Raw genomic sequence first — 21,119 nt, forward strand, 5'->3', positions numbered from 1 at the left:
AAACAATCAATTAAACCCTGAATATTGAACAGATGAAAACCTCCCAGCAGAGATGAATTGTTTATCAAACTTTTCCCTGTCAGCTCAGGAGAACTGTGGTGCTTTTTTAGGTTACTGTGGAGGAAATCATAAGTCACATATAACAAGGGCCAGTAAAACTCTTACTGGCCCCTTCGATGCTACAGCTACAGACTTAGAGTACATATCTGGAGAGACATGTTCATATTTCAAACAGACATATGAACACTAACCGAAGGAAGGACACACCTGCAACCACTGATTCAAATCACATTTAACATTTTACTCACTCAAGTGCAGCAGCAGCACGCTTCCTGTTTTTACACAATGTTGTTTTAATTTTTGTACAGCAATGTCATTGTATTTGTGCTGCAGAAAAGGGGCCTTTAATGAAACCCTTTAATAGTTTTAAAATAACAATATGAAATCAAAAGAAGTCCTAAAAATAGATTTCTGCCCTGGAGTAGTATAGGACTATTTTCTTTATTATTTGTATTCGTCAGGAGATCAAGCACAAAAACTAACACTGAATACAAAATACAGATACATAAATATGTAAATATATTATATTTTTAGATGTTTTACATTATCGACACAAATAATTGAGACCCATCTGCAAAACAAATAAGAAAGACGCATACTAAAAAAATAATTTAAAATTTAAAGTATCTGTAACTGATAAAAAAATTGTACAGAGCATGCAATAACAAATAAAGCTTGCAGAAAACGAGTCACTATATATTTTAATTATATGTAGGAAAAGATTTTCCAGATTTTCTATCTTTTTGAGGCTTGTGGAAAATATTTAATCTATTTTTTTTATGTTTTAAATTACATAACAGGCTGAAACCCGATCTCCCACAGTTTCAAATCTGATTTAGGTTTCAGATGGAGATTCCCAGCCTGGGAATTAAACCCATATGAGGTAACAGAATCACTTGGTTTGTAACTGGGAACCCAAAGGCACCTGAATATCCACACTTTCACTGGTGTTTGTGGCTTTATATGTTAGTGGAGGAAGAAATCCCATAAAATAGGCCTTCTCGGTGAGTCATTTTGAACTGTATGCATTTCAGAGGCTGTTCGGCACCCGTGCAGGCCACGGTTTATCCCTCTCCTTTGTTTACCGCCACGGACAGCGGTCCTGGTGCACGAAGTCCTCCCACCCCCCCGTTCACGTCCGTGCAGCTGGATCCGTGCACGGGGAAGCCCGGCCGGTAGTGGCGGAGGGGCACAACGTGACCTGACAACAAGGAACCTCCGGGAAAACCGTCAGTCCTGAGCTATGTGCAGAGGAGAGGCTGAGTGGGGGTCCGGCAGGGGGGGTTGCAACAAGCGACGCGGAATGCGGCGTCTCACCTGCAGACGTGGAGGGAGCGAGCACAGGGAGGAAGAGGAGGAGGTGCGGCTCACTGAAGGGGCATCGACGAGGAGGCGTCGGGGCCTGCGCTAACGTGGCGGCCGTCGGGAGCCCCCCGCTGGCCTGGGAGGACACCCCTCATGGCTGGGAGGCGGAGACGGGACCCCCGCTGACGTCAGTAGGCCTGTCTGTTTCCTGCAATAGAAAGTGAGAGAGAAGGTGAAGGGAGAAAAAACAGCGGATCCCCTTCTTACTCTAAAAGGTGTGCTGCGGCCCTGACACGAGCCAAACCCGCACCTGTGAGTATCACCGCGTCCCGCGCGCTCTCTTTGCTCCCCCGCGCGCGTTTGCGGCTGCTAAAGGTCGAGCTCGGCTGCTGCAGCCGGAGACAGTCCGACATGCTTTTATAGCTGTGTGTGTGTGTTGCCCGGTTTTAGCCCGTCGCTAACTTTGAGTGGGGGGAGGAGGAGGAGGGGGAGGAGGAGCAGAAGGAAGGGGGGGGTCTGTTACTGAGAGAGGAGAGGTGTGAGTCTGTTTGTGCATTTATTTTATTATTTGTTTTTTGCGCAGTGTTGTTTTTGGACCCTGCAGCACAGAAAAAAAGAAAAAAAAAACTTGCGCTTGCCGGGGTCGCCTCTCTGCGCAGTGCCCGCTGTTGCACTTGGAGGTAAGCCAAGCAGCTACACCTGCTGCTCCTCAGTGTGTTTGTGTGTCCGCTGTTGCCGTGACAAACGTGTGTATTTGTGTGTGTGGCTGAACTGGAATCTGACTGCATTTTGTTGGATAAAGGGAAACGTCCCATTCGAGCGCTGTTGCAGCGACAAGCGAGGGGTTTTCCCTGGCTCCTCCCTCCCTCACAGGGCGTTCACGTGTTGCAACAGGCACAAAATACGCTATTCCCACGCATTGTTTTTGCTGACTTCATTGCACACAGTTAAATGCCAGTAATGCCCTTTTTTTCTTTTTAGCTCTGCTGTGCTTCTAATGACTGCACTGCATGAACCCGGAGCACACATGCTCCTGCAGCCCGCTCTGCATCTAATGCTTAATATTTCTCAGTCTTGTGATTAACGCACTCAGAGCCAGTGGGGGCTGCTTTTGCATTTCGCCCCTCAGGTGTGAAATCATCACTCTTTGGTCACCTGAACGGGACGCAGCATTGTATGTTGTTCTCCCTCGCTCTCGTTCTCTCTCTCTCTCTCGTGTTAGTATCGGGGTGTTTCCTCGCATATCTGTGCGCGCACAAACACACAGGCAAGCAGTCAGGCTGGCTGGCAGACGGACTGACAGACAGACGAAACGTCTCTCTCCTCCTGCTCCTCTAGCTCGTCCGCGCCGTCGACCCCTGCGCTCAAACACCACCCGGCGAGGAGCCCCTCTTCATGCGTCTACTGAAGCCGAGCTTGCATGTGTTTTTGTGCGACCTGCTGCAGCGAGTGTGAGTACCGTGAGATGATGTCATTGCTCTAGCGCCACATGTACCAACTGTATGGAGACAAAATATCACCATCATCATCATCATCATCCAGTTGTAGTAAGTGTTATGTAACATTGGTGAGGAAGAGAGGAGGGGGGAAGAAACAAAAGACTTGATTCCTGAAGCACTGCTGCTCACTGCAACGTGCACGTCTCCTGCAGGGGTAAGGGGGGTGTTTTGGGGACACGGTGGTGGAGATGATGCAAGGGCAAAGGAAGGCTAATGGTGCCATTAAATGAGAGGTTTTATTCATGATTTTTAGTGATTTCCTGTCTGCGCAGAGGGGGAGCATTTGCTCTGCGGTTGCTTGTGCATGTCAGGTAGCTCTGTGGGTTTGACATCTGGGTAACATTTAACTTGAACACCCACCTTTTTCTGTCAGCCGGAATTTGCATTGCAGCCATAATAAGCTTCTAATCTTCCATTTAGGGAAAGGTCATCGATTGATATCAGTGCGAAAACAATCGATGGAGGGTGCAGACCTGCAAGACTGAACTTTGACAGAAAGATCTCTGACACTTCTTTGCCTGATGCTCAGAGGGGAGGGGGGTTGTATAGTTTGCATGATTTGAGATCCACGCTGACGTTCGTTAAAGTGATGAGCAGTAACTCTATCATTTCTGTGTCAGCCTCGAGATCAGAGCGGCAGATAGCAGCCGCTGCAGGGTTATGTTGATATCAACAGAATGTCTTCACACCTCCTCCCCTCTGACGGCAGAGAGCAGGCCGAGCCTCGCCGCGCAGCACTGCACGTAGTTTCAAGGCGGCCCTGAAATGGGGGAAAAACTCCGACCCGGGCACCTGTTTGAGGAGCACGCTCAATCAGCCGCTCTGTCCTGGACTCCCAGACAGCTGCCAAGTGGGAGCAGGAGAGGCTGCACAGTGCCTCATTGATCTGTGGAGCTCATGTTTGGCCTCTGCAGACTTGATGTATTCACAGTATATGTGTGTGTTTGTTTATTCCCCTCTAGATGTGCCAAGACTGCTCAGGAGTCGACTCACCGCAAGGTTAACAGCCACTCCCCCCCCCCACCCCACCCCTCAAGATGCACCTGTGAACTGAGGCGGAAAGATGCCGCGCACCAAGCAGAACAACCCCAAGAACTTAAAAGGTGAGTTAGCGACCGTCCTGCTTCGAGGTTTCCTGAGATACTTTCGGCTATAAGACGCATTGGTTTGGATGGAATTTTTTAAGGGGAAGTGCTCTGTTGACTCGCCACCTGGTTGTATTTCTTCCTTCAAGATGTGTGATTCGATTGAAAATAGCATCTTTATTTCCTGAAATGTCAGGCGTAGAAGAAGAAGATGAAGAGAGGAGCAAGGCATGAGCTGAATAAGAGGAACTACAGCCTTGCTGGTTGTTACTGTGATAACATTATTTATGCTTATCTGAGAACTGAGTGTAGTGTTGGAATAACTCTCCAGTGTTTGGGTTAAGTTGTGCTGTTTCTCCTTGAACTCCTCCAGGAATTTTTTTTTCATGAGATGGTGAAGTAGTTTTGGTTCCTCCATTTGCTGTTATCGTCTTCGTGCTGCGTACAGACGTCAGTGCGCTTTGTTGCTGTTTTTCGGGCTAATACGGTCGCCTTGTGAGAGTTTAATTTACAGTCTTTGTGCTCATTTGCTGCCTAAAATTTGAGATTTTCTGCAAAGTTGGCCTGCTGACAGCTCGTGTACCGGAAAAGTAACCCTGATGCTGGTTTTGTGCTCTGTGTTTCTAGACAAACAAAATAACCTGTGTAGTTTACCAGTGCACACGTGGTACATATACCTGCACTCACAGCGTGCACAGGTCAGCAGTTTGCCTTTACACCGATCTCCTGATTTTCTTAGTAATGTTGCTCTGCAACCATCAGTGCAGCTGAACAATTGTGTTGCTTTGATCTCAACTTTGCAACTTGGCATTGGACGCGAGGGGACGTTAAACCCTTTAGAGCACTTCTGAAGACGAGGCTTTGGTGGATAAAAGGCTCAAAAGCAGAACTTCCTCCCGCGTGAGACTGGGCATTGTGTCCCGTGTGAAACCGAAAGCAAATATTAAAATTATTATTTTCAGATGTTACGCAAAAATATTTTGAGTTTTCAGTCACACTCTGGTTTAGCTGAGGCCACAAAACTACTTGGTTAGGTTGAGGAAACTTGTGGTAGGAAAAATAAACACACAGGTTTGATTCTGTTCATGGAAACCGCCACAAAGCTAATCTCGTAGGCTCCGCCCTGTGTTGGTTGGAGATCTCAGAGTATTAGTTCTTATTACTCAAAGATGAAAATTCTGCAGTAGGATATAGACTTAAATAATAAATAATGTCGTCAGTAAAATTCATCTTTAATTTTAATTTTGTGTATTTTTGTAAATTACATTAAAAGTAAAAAAGAAAAGGGACTAATCTAATAAATATAATAGAATTTTAAAATATTGTATGGTTATCTTTATGTTCCAGTGATATGATGATTGTGTTTCTGACTATCCCGGTTACCCTGATCAGGCCTTTTTCTTTCCTCTCTCCTCCACCTTGCTTTACTTCATATTATGGATCGAGTTTAAGGTAGATGATACACGACTTTTCAGTAGTGGCTACTTTATTGGAGTGCCCTCCCTCTGGTCACTGCAGCGAGACAAACAGAGAGGCTTACTTTATCGCCGGTTGGTTATCGGTTCACCTGAGACACCCCGGTGCTCCCTGCCACCAAACGCTTCATGTAAAACTTGTATCCCCATTTTCATTTTTTTATTTTAAATTGTGATGTGATGTATTTTTGCTTTCACATCTTTGTGTCCCGAGTTCATTAATGTAAACAGAGAATTGTGGCTTTTGTTTGCCTTTCAAAGCGCAGTATTAACATAAAGCCAGTGTTTTGCTTTTAATCTCCCTCAGTGGCTTTCATGTCCTCCAGGGCCTGTCACCTCTTACACGGTTTTTGGCGCTTGTGAATGTGCAGATATTTACTTGAATACATACATTTAACAAAGTTGAAGATTAAAGGCCTGATGGAGGCATGCTTAAGTCAAAGCATCCTCCCGCGGAGCACCAATTGGCTTGAAGGATTCCTTGTTATGTCGAGAATTGACAGATTTGTGTGTCAACAGACGTTTGCAGTTCACAGATCGACAAATGTGCAGCGTTACATGCTGGGTGTGAAAATGTGCATCACTGCCATTCCCCAGCAGTCAATCCTCACAGATTTGTCCACGAGCAGCCAGCCAGAGTCCCTCTGTTTATCTTATAAACACTTCCTCTGTGTGTGTGTGTTTTGTTTTTTTGCTCCTCGTGGTGCCTCTTTGGACAAACCACATAAATAATTGAGGTTTACAACAGTTCATTACTTTGCCCTACAGAGGACGATAGAAATGGCGGTCGAACGATACTCGAGTCTGTTTAAATGGTGTTGGTGCAGACGACGGTGCTGCAGCTGCTGCAGTGTTTGTGGAATTTGAATTTCAGAGTTTCAGAGGATGATTAGCAGAAATTTGATGAGCGCAGCTGATCGTTGTTTCAGGGGTGTGTTTAGAAGCTCTTGAACGGCCAGAATTGTTTTTATTTTTTATTTTAAGGAGTAAAAATGTGCAAAGAATGAAATTCTTGTCTTCATAGTTGTGTTTTGGCTTCTTGAAGTTGTCCTTGAAGCAGAAGGTGACCTGAACCTGATGTTTTTTGCACACGTATGACTCAGATCTGTTCTATCATGACTATTTGAACACCACAAACCACACCGAATCTGATATTTTTCACTTCTGATTAGGGTCGTTTTCATATGTGCTTCTTATATTAGTTGTATACAGAACACGTGACCTTTCCATCGCTCACCTGAGTGTTTTGCCACGAGTCTTGTGGCGGAGATGCTGACATGTGTGGGTAAAAGTGACCTTTCACTTCATGAAATTTTGGTTTCAGTAAAGCCATTTGTGTCACAGTGAAACCGCTCCCGGCTCCAGCTCCTCATCCACACGCAGCTCTATATGGGAGAAGCTCGTAAGTTTAAGTTGACTCTGTTTATCCTCTTTAATCTGAATCAGCTTACAAATGAAACCGTGAACGCTGGTTTTGCCTGTAATGCTCTATTATTGTGTGAGCTCAGGAATGTTTTTAAAAACAAAGGAGAGAAAATCAGACCGGAGCAGCAGTGTGAGGGTAGCCTGCACTTTTTTTTTTTCTTGCCTTGTTAAAGTTGATTTGTGGTTCTTTGTGTGAAAGATGAACTGATTGTGGAAATCTGAGCCGATACAGGTGCTTTTAAAGAAGCTGGCTCACAGCTGATGCTGATATTGATGTTTTTAATTGATTTGTGTCTGTGTGTTTTATCAGCTCTTCATTTTTCAGCATTTATCCAGTACAAATGCTGATGTTCGTTTTATCATTACTGCCCAGCTTTGTGAGCATATTTTTTATATTTTCTTTTAGGTTTTCTGATCATTTTGACTCTTTGTGGGTTTGTTTGATGTATTCAGCCCACTTTAGTTGATTCCCAAAGTTCAATTTGCTTTTTTTTTGTACAGCAAATGTATGAAATGTGAAGTTGTGGCTGTGATATTACAGAGATAACATTTGGCAGTGGTGCAGCTTTTCATTGTTTGCTAGTAAACTAGGAGGAGTTTCCACAGATTTGGATTGTCCTTATAGCAGATAGTTGTTGGTGTTTTGTGCATGTGTTGTAAGAAACATAAGTTTTCCTCTGCAAATATTTCAGTCTGAGCCCCAACTGCACAGTCTTGGGCTGCAGGTGGAGACAGGAGTCCCTGTTCTGCTCTGCAGCTTTGGTTAGCTCGGCGTAGCAGCGCTCTGAACCAGCCTCTCCACCTGCTGTAGGTTGTGGTCAGAGAGGCCTTCAAGCTCATAAATTAATCACATACGGTGCTGGTCTGAGCCTGCCTAGGTGAAGTCTATGTGTAATTTCTGAATGAAAACTATAGCCCAAGACGTTGTTTTATGGCAGTTTGCTCTAATAAACTGTACATTAGAAAAGGCTAAAAGGTTTTTACTTAAATGGAAATGTTAGTTGTTCGGTGGGTTTCTGTGGCTGCTCGGCTTATTTTTGTTCAGTAGGAAGAGAATTAACTGTTTTGACATTTTAATGTGGACGCAAGTGTAGAAACAACTGCGCTGTGGGAGAATTTTTACATAAAAGTGTGTTGAAAATTTACGATTTGGCTCTTTATTTTTGGTCAGATGTTCTGTTGTGGTGGTAAAATCAAACCTTACAGTTTAAATGCAACTCTTTACTCAGTTTAAAGTAAAAGTCTCTCTGTGTTTCTCATCTTTTAAATGCAGTACAGTGTCAGCTAAGTGCTGACTTATTTCCATCCTCCGTTCTGGTGACATTTCTGAACATCTTGTGGGGAGTACCCACTTCACTTCCTCATCACTCGATGACTTGTTGGCGTCTCCTCGTGCCTTTTGACCCAGTTCATCACCTCTCCTCAGGGCTCTGCTCTCAAGGGGTTTTCTTTATCAGACAGGAAGTGCTAATTGCATGGCGTGCAATCACATGCTTAAACACTGCTGTGGAGAATTTCTTTTTCTGGAAACTCAAAGAAGCCTCTTCAGACTGCCCTGAAGCTGTCACATGATGATGCTCAACGCCCAAGTTTTAAAAAACACCCTGCTGCCTTTAACACAGAATTTCCTTTGCATATTAACATTGCAGTAATTCATCAAGCAAGGAGGTGCTGTTTAATTCTTTTCTCAGGTCCTCTCTGCCTTACAGGCTTGGCAGCATCTGCCTGGGATATAAAAAGAAGCACAGTAAAAAATTTTCCTTCCAGTCAAGTGAAATCTGACTTGACAAACATTATACTGTTAGGAAATGAAGAACGAATGTTTTCAGAGTCTTGGTTACATTATTTCTGTTTTCTTAAAGTTAGTTTTTATTGTTTTAAGCCATATTTTACAGAAGTGTGAGCCCCGTGGCGAAGCTTTTAGTGGAAAAAGAAAAGCGAAGATCAGTTTTAAGCCTCATTAATTTATATTCTTCAGAGAGGAGGTGTTTTTTGTTTTTGTTTTTTTAAGGCTAAGGCTCAGGTGGTACGACATGCTTGCGACTAACCTCAGTTTAATGGTGGTTTTGTCCCCGCCTCTTCCACATGTCAAAACGTCCTTGTGCAAAAACCCAAACTGAATCCCAGGTCTGCTCTCTGTGTGTGAGAATAACTGAGAAATGTAAACTACTTTAAGCACCACGGAGGTAGAAGTGTTCTAAAAGTGGAAACCATTAATCATATCTGTTGCATTCCTTTGCGTGTTATCTTAAGGTTAAAATCTAAAAAGACCAAAGCATGAGGATTTATTTGAAAAAGAAACAAGCACACCTGAGAACAACATTCCTCCTCCAAGGCTGAAAATGATCCCCCAGCTGTGCATGAATCCAGATTAGTTTGTGCCAATTTGTTGAAGTTATGAAGTGGTGTTATGATGGCAAATGTCCAATATAGCCTTTTCTTACAGTGGAGATGAGTCCACATCAAGATCCCGGTAGACTGGCCCAACTTAAAAGTGATTAACTTCAATCTCTGGTTAAATCCATCCATAACTTTTTGAGTAATCCAGCCAAGCAAGCAACCCACCCACACACACACACAACCTTCTTGGCGGAGGTAGTTATAGCCATGTATCAGTGATGTTTTTCTGTGAGTGAGAATTACCCGCCAGTCGAAAAAAGATGATTTTTTTTCATTTTAAATTGTCTGTCAACTCATCTTTTCAACCCACAAATGTCCAAATCTTCAAAGTCGCAGTTTCTCTAGTGGCCACTTGAGGCTCGCTACAAAAATGAGCTTTTTCCCACTGACTTCTGTTTTAAAATGTCAAATTTGTTTACAGCAAACGTACAAAAAACAACCTGGTATTAACACGTAACGCCCTCTTAGAGTTTTTCTTGCCCTCACCTCTGCTTATTGGAGTCACAGAGCTGGACTTTTTGACTGTGTTTGTGCCTTTTGTAGTGCTTTCAGTGAAAATATCTGACCAATAATACGGCTCGCTGTGTGGTGCAGACATCCAAGAAGTCCGTGCTTTAGCGTTTGGCGATTGAAAGTTAAATATTTTATTGGTTTGTTACTTGGCGTGAATCAGCAGGTATCTATGTCTGTGCCGTGCCCATGCATAGATGTTCAAGCTAGCGAGCAATAACTCAGAGACTCAGAGTATGGGTGCAACTACCATGATGTCATCCGCTGGTTTCTGAATTTCTGTTATGACCCCTTTGAGTTGAAGGTTTCTGCTGTGGCCATATTGATTGTAAGAAACGGGACGTGACAATGAGGGGTGGGTCTGGGTTGGAAACTGCTTGCTTTTTGGCTGACAACTTGTGACTGACAAGTTGTCAGCCAATGAGCGAGTGGAAAATTTAACGGCTAATGCTCCTTAAAAAAATAAAACTGAATACTGAATAAAATGGGTTATTCAGTATGACCCCAAATCAGTGACTAAGCCTGCAAACTCAGCAGCAAAGTGTTTCCAGAGTTCAAGAAAGAGACATTTAATTTTTTTCAGAGGCCTTTTATAGGACCTGAAGTCTTTTTGCAACCACAGCTATTGCCATCTGGTGCCTTTCAGACAGAATGCAGGTTTGAGGGATTTTCACATTGGCTTAATTTTTCCAAGCAGGAAGCAACAACCATCTAACTTAGTGGTCTACCCTCTTGTGTGACATGACCACATGACCGCTCAAAAAAACCCCAGCATGCTAACTTTCAGTCCAGACACCAATGAGTGATGCCACAGTGGCTACATCCTACTTTTATATGCAGTCTCTGGCTACCACAATCTATTTTAAACTTTAAACGACTTAAAATGTCAGTTAATCATGATTTCTATTGGCTCATTGTTACTAGGATTTTATTTTATTTTTTTGCTGCTGTTGCCAGGAGTTCAACGCTGGTGTCAGACTGGACTTTCAGCATTAAACTGGATAAAAGTAACAACCAACTGATGTTCAAAGCAGGATCACTGATGCTTAATTTCTATAAATTACTATTATTATTATTATTTTTTGTAGAAAGAGAAAAATCTTTCAACACTATAAGGACAGGGTGTTCAGTTTAAGATGAATAAATACTTCCAGAAGCACTTGGAGGACCTGGAGTGACTGATAAACTGGTCACTTGGTGTTTAACTGTGGGACTGAATAAGAAACACGCAGATCCAAACAAACGGCCGAGAGGAAGGAACTGTGAGTTTGTTTTGTTTCTGTTGAATCTGTGGGCTGCTCTGGGAGAGCGTTCGCTGGCTGTATTTTTGTCTCAGTCATAACAAACCATCGCACACAGAGCATTTTTCCTCCTGTGAGACACAAAGAAGGAAAACCCTGGTCCCAGGTGAGCAGTGAATCATTTACCCTCATGGGAAGGCTTTAAGATTGATTAAAGAAGCTGAACTTCCAAACTAAATATTAACTTTTTAATTTTCTTTACTGCCAGGGTTGCATCAGGCTCCCTTCAGTATATAGATCATGTGTTTGTGTGCGCAGTCAGGAATGATCTCGTGACGCAGGTTGTGGGTAACAGTGCAGGAAGTTAGGAACTCCTGTCCTCCCTCCTCTGAGTCTTTGTTTACTTTTGTCAAACAGCTGCTCTCTTAGCTCTGCTGCAGTGGTTTCCCCTTCAGAGGAACACACACACACACACACACACACACACAGAGAGAGAGAAACGCAAGCAGCAATACAAATAACAGTTGGTGTGCTTAGTTTTGTTAACGTAAACAGTACAAGTGCATTAACCTCAATTTATCCACTGTGAATTTATCCTCAGCAATTAAAAGTGACTTGCATACTGGATTCATGCTCACAAGCTAACAAACTAAATGGAAGTAATGCCTGTGCACTTCTGCTGGGAGCTTTACTCACTTTTTTGTATCATGTGCACAATTTTCACATTCAAATTGGTCTGTGGTTCGCAGCTTAAATAGATGTTTTCAAACTGTGATACTTTCTGTTACATATCAGCTGTCACAGTGGGAATACTCATATTAAACATGGCCAAAATTTCAGCTAATCAAGTCATGTATAAGTAATCACTGTTAGTCATTAGCTCAGGCTTTAAACGACGCTAAAGACTCAAGTTTTCTTCTCTCTGGACTCTGTGTGATGTAGGTGAAAGCAGATGTCCCCAGTATGGTCACCTTGGGCAGCTCTGGGTTTTAGCACAGAAGCCCCATGTTTAGGCTTTCTTTTTTCTGTGGGGCAGCTAATCAGGAGACAGATCTAAAGAGAGAGTAGATAAAGCAGCTTGTTTCAGACAAATATTACCTCAGAGGCTCCAGCAAGGCCTGGTGTAAGAAAAATAAGGATTACTTTGAACTTTGAGTCATGCAAAGCTAGTCCAAACTAGAAATGAGCATGTATCATCTTTAAGCTTGTGTTTACAGTTGAGCGATGGCTGGTGAGGAGAAATATTAAAATTCAGAATATCATTTGAGCCAAAAGAGTTCATACATCTATAATAAAGTGCATGTAATACTAAAATGTTTAACATCAACCTACACCGACTGGCCTATCAGAGCTTATAGGATTGAATAGGACAAGCTTGGTAGCATCCAGTGTAAGGTTTCTGGTGCTTCAGATAAAAACAAATAAAAACAACAAAAATGTCGTAACTGTAAGATGCAGCTCGTCTCGCACTACGTTGAGGCGTCGGCCGCTTCACCCTTGGTGGTCTGTTTTGTTTTGTTTTTTTTCCAGACCTGGTGAAGAAGCACAGCCACAAATGTCCTTTTGATCCTCTGCAATGACATTAGCAAGGAGGGAGGTCGACAACCTCAACAGCGCCACAGCGATGAGGAAAATCCTGCACCATCTTCATGATATTTTTGCACTCATGTAAACAGTCGGGGGCAGCGAGGCTTAAACGAGCAGAGCTACGACTCCAACCTCAGACCTTCAGTTAAATCTGGACACTTTAGTTTAATTGTGCACCTATGAGCCTTCACTTTAATAATATTCAGATTTAGAAGCACAATAAAATTCTTAGTTGGTCATTAAGTTATTGCATTCGACATTCCATCGTATGTTTCAAGACAACTGCCTTTTATTTTTAAAAGTTTTAACTTTTAAGTTAGTTGCTTTAAAAAAAAACAGCACAAACAACGTTATCAGTTAGATTCAGGTCATAAAATGATCAATGACATTTAAGATACTAATTAATTAAATGTGATAGAGGTTTTGTTTTATAAATTTATACAATACAGTTGCCTTCAAACCCTTTATAATGTTGTTTCACACTGTGTACAGAGTGGGAACCAGGAAATGTGAATAGACAGAAATAGTTTGTGAATTTTAGCAGTTCAATTACAAAGTTAGGTCTCTGACTAAAATGTGATCTATACATAGCATCCCTTTCTCTAAAAGACATATGCTATATGAAAGTGTAGCACAAAAAAAACAAAAGTGTAGAGAAATAACAAAAAACATAATACAAAAATGTTCGTTTGCTTTGGCGTTTGTTGCACAGTGTACCTAAACTTGATATTTAAAGTTCAAGGAGGTGGGTGAGATATCCTGTGCTCTATACTGGGAACTAGGTTGACCGTCTACATGTGAAAGTACAGTTTTAAAATAAACACCTTCACCTGAGCGACAGCTGTGAATGTCAGCTGTGTTGTGCGTCTAAAATAGGATGTTTGACCTAGTTGCAGTGGAAAGTGTGGCCTTGAATTCAACTTGCTGATTGAGAATTATTATTATTATTTATTTGAAATCTTTCTGACGTTGTGCACCGAGCTGCGTTCACTGTCTGTCTTTAGAGTATTTATGAGCCATTTTTTAAAAAGTCTGAAAATATCTTAAATTCACAGTTACTAACAGAAACACCTCAGATTTTCTTACATTACATTTGGAGTTATAAATGTTCTTAGTCACGTCACAATGCTGAAGGTCTTGCCCGGGTTGATTTTAGGGTCAGTGGGCTGATGCGCTTTCAGTTCACTGGTGGAAACCCTGAAGATGAGTTCAGCGACACATGGCTCAATAAAAATAATACTCTTTGTATTTAATCTGCACTGTGTGTGCATACTATGAAATATTTTCAATTTTAATTTTTTACTGAAATTCTCATGTTTCACTTGTTTTGCATTCCATTGCTGTTTTCAGTTCAAGTGGTTATAAATGTTTATGAAGTGCAGTATAGGAAGGGTTTGCTCTTTTCCCGATTTCTTGGGATATTTGTCACTCTTACACATTTCAGATGTAGTCAGACTTAAATCACATTGAGATTATGAGGTTTATTTTTGTCTAATATAATTTTTTTTCAACCTTGGAAACAGTTGAGTGGGAGAAATTTGCAAAGAAAAAAAAAGAAATCAAGAAGGGGCCAAAATGTGGGGTACCTAACCGTAAAAGGAAGCTGAAGTTTTCATTCTGCGATAGTCTTCTTACTCTTCTGCATTCTTCTTTTTGTAATCTTTAAAGCTGCTGTTTTGTCTGATGATCATTTGTGTTTCCGTGGGGATGCCCTCATAATCGTCTTTGTTGGGCACAGGTTTCTGTCGCTTTCAAATAAATGACAGAAACAGGAAAAACCTTCTGAGAGTAACTTTCCATCAGTTTCACCCAGTCACCAGAAGTTTCCCAGTCTGTATTTGTAGCTGTACATCCTTTTTGTTTGTGGTATTTTTCAGCGTAGTCCACAAACATCTGTGTGGTGGTTTGTGGTGTCTTCTAATTTCCCCTCTCGGGGGAAGCACATGTAGAACTAGACAGTGAGGTGTTGACCTGCAGGAGACCCTTTCTTTTGCAACCATTTAATAAAAGCCAGACTTTAGAAGTGTGCTCATCTTACAGTGTTGGCGTTTAAAAACTAGAGCCAATCAAAACGTGTCTCAATATGAGGGAGAGGGGATTAAAAATGCTGTGTAGTCCCAAATAAAGAAGCACACCTGGTACCTGTAAGACCATTTTCCAGATGCTACCTTCCATGTGGTGTTTATCATCCGTCTGTGTGGTTTCTTGGGTTTTCACTCCCGTTCCTGGACAAGTCTGCCCCCGAAAATGCCCGGACTTGTTAGCAGCTTCAGTGTATATTGAACTGACTCTGCATTCCTCGTCTTATACAAAAAAAAAAGATCCTTACACCGAAGCCCTACAGGTTTGGTTTTAGCTTTAGCGGGCATCACACTGTGTGATTAATGGTAAACAACCGCAGTGAATGCGGGTACATTTAACAAGGTGGAAAATGTTTACCCTGTGAAGCTGATGCAGGGAAAGGGAGACGGTGTTTCCCATCCCTCGGTGTGCTGACACAGATATAAATAAAGCTTCTGCATCTTATTACTTTAACCTGTTGGCTGATTAATGTGTAATGTGTGAGGATCAGTGTTGGTCAAGTTACTTGAAAAAAGTAATCAGTAACTAATTACTGATTACTTCCCCAAAAAAGTAATCCCGTTACTTTACTGATTACTTATTTTCAAAAGTAATTAATTACTTAGTTACTTAGTTACTTTTTAAAAACACGATTTACAACCTGAATAGGTGATAAAGCGATAGATCTTTCAGCCCAATTCTACTTTTTCTACAATCCATCATACAAAATGTAATCAAATGGAAAAGTCCCTTTTTTAAAACTTGTTTTATTAGTTTTAATCTTTTAACTTTATGCATCAAGCAAAAATTTAATTATATGCAACATTCTCTGACTGGAAGAAATTTGTTTTAAACCTATTTAAACCTATTTTCTGCACATTCCAGCACATAAAATATTTTTTTTTGTGTGTTTACACTCAGTCTTTCAAATAGATGCAAGTAAAACACAGCAGAAAATAAATAAAGTCAAAGACTAGCGGTCCTTTTGCTCTATTTTCACCTGTAAAGCAGGAGTAGGGTAGGCGGAGGTTTACCCTGATGCAGGTGTGCCGCAGCGGTCAGTGGAAGAATCCGCGAGTTTCTCTGTGAGTTTCCCATTACGTTGTAGCGCTTGCTTGGAAGTTTAGGGGGGTTTTTTCGCTGTAAAAAGAAGTTTTCTTCCCACGCACAACGGACACTAATGTTTTTGTCACTTTTTATGGAATCAAACTTAAAGTAAGGTCAGTACTTCCACTCTTTAAACGCTGCATGCTCATACTCTCTCCCGCAGTCGATCCATTGTTGATCTGCACACAGCTGTTGTCACAAACGTTGCACTTGCTTACTCACTGTCATGAGACATTCTTGCAAAAAAATCACGGTTTTAGTAACGCAGTAACGCAGCGTTCCTACGGGAAAGTAACGGTAATCTAATTACCGTTTTTGCAATAGTAATCCCTTACTTTACTCGTTACTTGAAAAAAGTAATCGGATTACAGTAACGCGTTACTGACCATCTCTGGTGAGGATGGGGACTTTATTCCTCTTTAAGCAGATGCAAAATTATCTTTACAAGCCAAATTCTGGATTTGATTTGTCTTTAAACTTGTGTTGTTTTTTTTGTTTTTTTTCTCTTTTCACTGCTGCAGTAATTTGCAACAAACTGCCATCAGTTTCCCGTTAATGATCAACCACTTCTCTGACCTCAGTGTGGTTAAACATCCACGTCCAGAATCGGCTACAGCAGCTACTTCCCTTAATCACAGTGGGCACGCTAACCGACCCAAGGCCGACACTGAACACAGGAACAGAGTTGTTTGTTGCTTGAAAGCTGAAACAAAAGTCGAGCTTCTCTGGTCTCGCTGCCTTTGTTTTTTAGCAGAACTGACCTTCTTCTAACCCTCGAGAGTGTTTTGCGATGCCTCTTTGTCAGCTTTCTGCACTGGCCTTGTGCTTTGGCTTTGACCTGCTATGCATTTCCTTCCCAATCTCCCTTAATCACAGAGTCACACCAAGGTCAGGGTTTCTTGAAGATTTTCAACTGAATGTAAATCATTAGGCTTATCAAGTAGTTTCATTTTGCATTTAGACTCAAATTAAAAATAAATCTGATGTAAAATCTTAAAAAATGGTGTCTTGTATACCAATAGGAGGAAAAATAAGTTGGTATTAAATTATATTTTAATGTGAAATTGTGATAAAGAGCTTCATTTGCAGCTCAGATCATTATAGTAAGCTTTCTCTCACACTTTCATAGATTTGCTTCATTTTAAAGGTTTAAAAAAACACCCCTACAGACCACCTGCTCAGCACCACACAGCCTTAAGACACAATGAGCTGTTGAACAGAGTGAAGCTGGAGGCAATCTCTGCCAACCATTCCACTTCCTGCTAATCACAAATACAGAAATTTGGTTGCACAACAGGGAGCGCTCCTAAAATCGTATTCCTTAAATACGAGAGAATGGAGGAGTTGCTAAAATAATTATATAAACCTGCTTCTAGACAAACAAGATGTTATTTCAGTTTTCAAAAATAAATTGTCAGTATGTCCAAGTAATTCAGATTTTGTCCTGTAATTGTCCTGGCACACAGTCTTCTGTCCTGATGTTAATAACAGAGGAGATCTGGAGTTGCTGTGGTTCCAAACATTTTGCAATAACACCAGTAATAGTTGATGGTGGAACATCTAGGAGAGAAGAAACTGAATTATTGCTCTTAACTCGTTCTGTGAAGCACTTTGGGATACCTGTGGTTTTTTAAATGTGCTATATAAATAAAATTGCATTGTATTGTACTTGTTTGTAACAGAAAGCTCTTCTGTGAAAGAATGAGGTTCTAATTTTTGTAAAGGCAGTCTGCACGGCTGGTTGTTTGTCTGTGGCACCTGTTTGTAGACAATAACTAGACTTTAGAAGCGTAGTTAAACTACAACAGAAACTTTGATTTCATGCCTGAAATCAAATTGGCACATCCCGTAGAGTAGCCTACGGTGCTGTGGTGGCCTTTCTACTCAAAATTAAAATGTGAATTATCCAATTTTGTAACAGCTTTTTTTCAAAAATATTTTCAAAAATGAGGTTGACTTCACTCTGCACAAATACCTCCCTATGAAACTGGAAATCCAAAGAGTGGAAAACTCTAAACTTAGGAGTTCTTTAGTGGAGTGTTTAGATACTAAAAGGTCACACATTTGACTCAGGATGGGGCAGAAACCCCAAACAGAGTTAAGAGAAGAACAAACACAACTGCAGAAGAATGACGATATTGGTGTGTGTTTGCTGGATGTGTATAATAATAATAAGGGGGGTTGTTGAATTTAGAGTGTTGGCCCTTCTTTATCTCGACTGATCGATGTTGGGCCTTAAAGCAAACTGTGATTACTCTGGCGTTGAATCCTGGGCTCTGAATATCACTGCAGCGATATCAGGAGAAAGATGCATGAAGGGTAGGTTAAATGTTTGGCATGTAGGGTTTTTTTTGTCACTACACTTGTCTACTGAGTGTAGGGGATTTGTGAGCATGCACTTGGGTACTTCAGACTGCAGGAGAAGATACTGGGACAGAGCCATGATTTAGGGCAAATACAGCAATGAGTGTGCAGGTGACTCAATGTGAACACAGACTGATGTCTAGTGGGAACGTCTGAAGTTGCTAGCCCGACTAGCTTCTGTTTTCTTTGTAGAAAAGAGAATCTGGCTTCATCTTTGCAACCAATCAGGGCATTTATTGAGAAGCTCCTATCTAGAAAGCAAAACACAAACACTTAAAAAGTTTAAAAAGCATGTTTTTTCTTACTTCTACTACAAATGTGCTCACAATGAGCTTATCATAGCATAGATCATTCTCTTTTCTGACACATAATGACCAAAAATGTAAAAAATGAAGAGGATATTTTATTCGGTAGGACTTGAAATGAGGGCTTGAACCCTAAAACTCATCAGAGAAGTGTTTACAGAGGTTAAGTGTGAGGGTTGTTTTTCCTTAGACTTCCTAGTGCCAGAAGTCGTTGTGCAACCACTGGTATCCCCTCCTTCCCCTCCCATTAAGAGTGTAGATTTTAAGCACTTCCGCATTGGCTTCACTTTTTAGACATGGAAGCTATGTCCATCTGTTATACTGTCTATGGTAGATATGCCTGGCATCACATGTCTGAAATGGTCGTCAGCGTCAGAGCAAAACAAAAATTAAAAGTGTCCTATTTAGACTCTTGGCTGGCTGGGGTGGCAGGGGGTGAGTCAAGCGCCATCTTTGCTGTTATGAAACTCTCACGTTTTCATTCAGGGTTCGTGTCTCTCTTATGTCTTTAAATGGCACAGTGGCCTCTTCCAGCTGTGTGTCTCGGTGACACCTTATGTTTCATAGTGTTCATACTAAGTGGTATTGTGGTGGTGGTGGGAAACACTCTGATTGCACATTTGAGGGAAATACCAGAGATATTAGAGGTTTTCTTTTCACTTCGCCTTATTTTCAGTTAGTTAATAGAGCAGGTTTGCTCATTTCAGTTTAGTTTTATTACTGTCAGGGTTATAGTTTTTTGTAAAAATACAAGGTGGGCAGAAGTTAAAAGTAGATGCTGCCAGATAAACATCACCGTGTGGTAAAGGGCAGGACCTCCTGCCGCGTAAGGGTCGTGAACCTGGTGCAGTGCTGCAGGGAAAGGGTTAACATCCCGGCCTGAGAAAATGGATTTTTACATGTTGTGTCACGCTTAGGCAGCCAAACCAGTGTTTCCGTACAGTCCCTTCAAATTACAGTGTGCGAGTGCAGCGAGCTTCACACAAAGGGAACTTCTCTCCCAGAGGCAGGAATAAACCGGGGTTTTAGCAACAGTAACTACAACAGACAGGCTGCGACTAGTTCAGGGATGCCTGTTTAACTCTGTGGCAACCTTGGAGAAGGTTTCACTTTGACACTGGCAGAGCTGGGCCGGGGAGGAACCCACCGGGGAGGAATTTTTATGGCCATATATTGTGTGAAATTGAATATGGTGAGAAGAGGAAGGCAGCTGCTCCCTTTGCCATCCCGAAATGTGGGTTAATGTCTATTCCTTGTTTTTAACAAAGGAATAAAGGCTTATATTTTAGCCTCTCCTCACAGTGAGCGGGCTTTAATGGCAGACACACAGGCTCAGAGTTCAGATGCTGTGCAAAATGAATTTTTGATGATGGAAAGTGATGACTATTGGAGACCAGAGACTTTTGCCCTTTCTTCATTTGCTATGAACTCTTAATGTGAGATGAATCTCGCAGATGGCACGGTGGTTTTAATCACCAGGGGCTAAGTGGAGGGCGGTTTCTCCCTCAGGGTAATTACTCTGTGGCAAACCTCCTCAACACCTGGCAACATCTGTTTTTTGAGGAAGCCAATTTGTCAGTTAAGTTGTTAGGACTTGTTTATGTAATTTGTTGTTTTATAATTAGTTTTGCATGTTTTTCAGGGGTTTATGTCAACACAGTAATTCAGAAGAAAAACAAATTTACAAGTTAGTCAGTAAATGAAGACATTTTATTTAATAAATAGACTCAAATCACTATCTTCTAACCTGTTACGCCTTTATTGTGCTGGTCTGATCATGTTTAACACCCAAAAGGCTAATGTGATTTGGCATAAAAGCCTTTGCTGGGAAATTTAAGGATGCCCTCTTATGGTCTGCCTTATTTTCTGTCATAAATATGCTGCTGCAATGGTGTAAACTCATATTTAACATGGCCAGAGTTTCAGATGAGGTCATCTAATGGAGAAATAATCCATGAGAGGCAAAAGCTCAGCTTTAGACAGTTGTTTCTACTTTAGCCTGTATGATTTCAGCAAGGGGGATATGGCCAATGGGGTCATGAGGGGCAACCAATGAGAAGTATTTTGCCTTAAAGGAGGAGGAGCTTAAACAGAGGGGCTGTTTAAGCTCCAAGGCCCCGAATAGACAAATAAGGATCATTTTGCACTGTGAATCCTGAAAAGCTGCTCTTGTAGAGAAAATATGGAGCTTAATAGAACCACAATCATGGATTTATCGTCATTTATTTAAGTATTTTGATCATTGTTTTACTGGAAATTACTGACATTTGCACATTGTATTTTGTGTGGATTAAATGCTATAAATGAGAGCTGTGATTAATTATCACTTTTGATCTAACAGTTTCATGCCTGATTTCATATTAGATTAAATGTCTTTGTTTTTCAGACCGTGAAATATGGAGTTTTAATAAAATTTGTGCCCATAGTTTGATCTTTTGTGGATCAGCTATTAGTCATCCGTTATTTGAGGAAATAATCAGGATTTATCAGCTGCCACGTAATTATTTTTCAATTTTTTCTGACATGTCACAGTGCCCAAAGACACTTTTATGCCCTGTAGATCTCTTGTTATGAGCTGATATTCACCTCCTTGATAACACCTCCTTGTTAGAACAGCAGACATAATATGGAAGAAATCTGTGAATCGTAATAGAGCTGTTTAATTATTTAACTTACAATCACAGCTAGTTAAGCC

At 41.4% G+C, this 21,119-nt stretch overlaps 1 protein-coding gene and 1 long non-coding RNA gene across 2 annotated transcripts in view; one reads left to right on the forward strand and one right to left on the reverse strand.

Moving 5' to 3' along the window:
- Positions 1-280: 280 nt before the first annotated feature.
- On the reverse strand, positions 281-1,802 carry LOC146363272 (uncharacterized). The gene is made up of 2 exons (XR_014799306.1): positions 1,676-1,802; positions 281-1,573 (listed from the first exon to the last, which is right to left on the reverse strand). It is a non-coding gene; the product is annotated as an uncharacterized LOC146363272 (long non-coding RNA).
- Positions 1,803-2,449: 647 nt separating this feature from the next.
- hivep1 (HIVEP zinc finger 1) overlaps positions 2,450-21,119 on the forward strand; it is a 66,498-nt gene continuing 47,828 nt past the window's right edge. Inside the window, exons 1-2 of the mRNA XM_084920238.1 lie at positions 2,450-2,816; positions 3,827-3,967. Of these exons, the coding sequence (XP_084776364.1) occupies positions 3,928-3,967 (40 nt within the window). The 5' untranslated portion in view covers positions 2,450-2,816; positions 3,827-3,927. The remainder of the gene's footprint in view (positions 2,817-3,826; positions 3,968-21,119) is intronic.

This window comes from Perissodus microlepis, chromosome 22 (genome assembly GCF_051167445.1).
Source record: "Perissodus microlepis isolate ML-2025 ecotype Zambia chromosome 22, ASM5116744v1, whole genome shotgun sequence".
NCBI lineage: Eukaryota > Metazoa > Chordata > Actinopteri > Cichliformes > Cichlidae > Perissodus > Perissodus microlepis.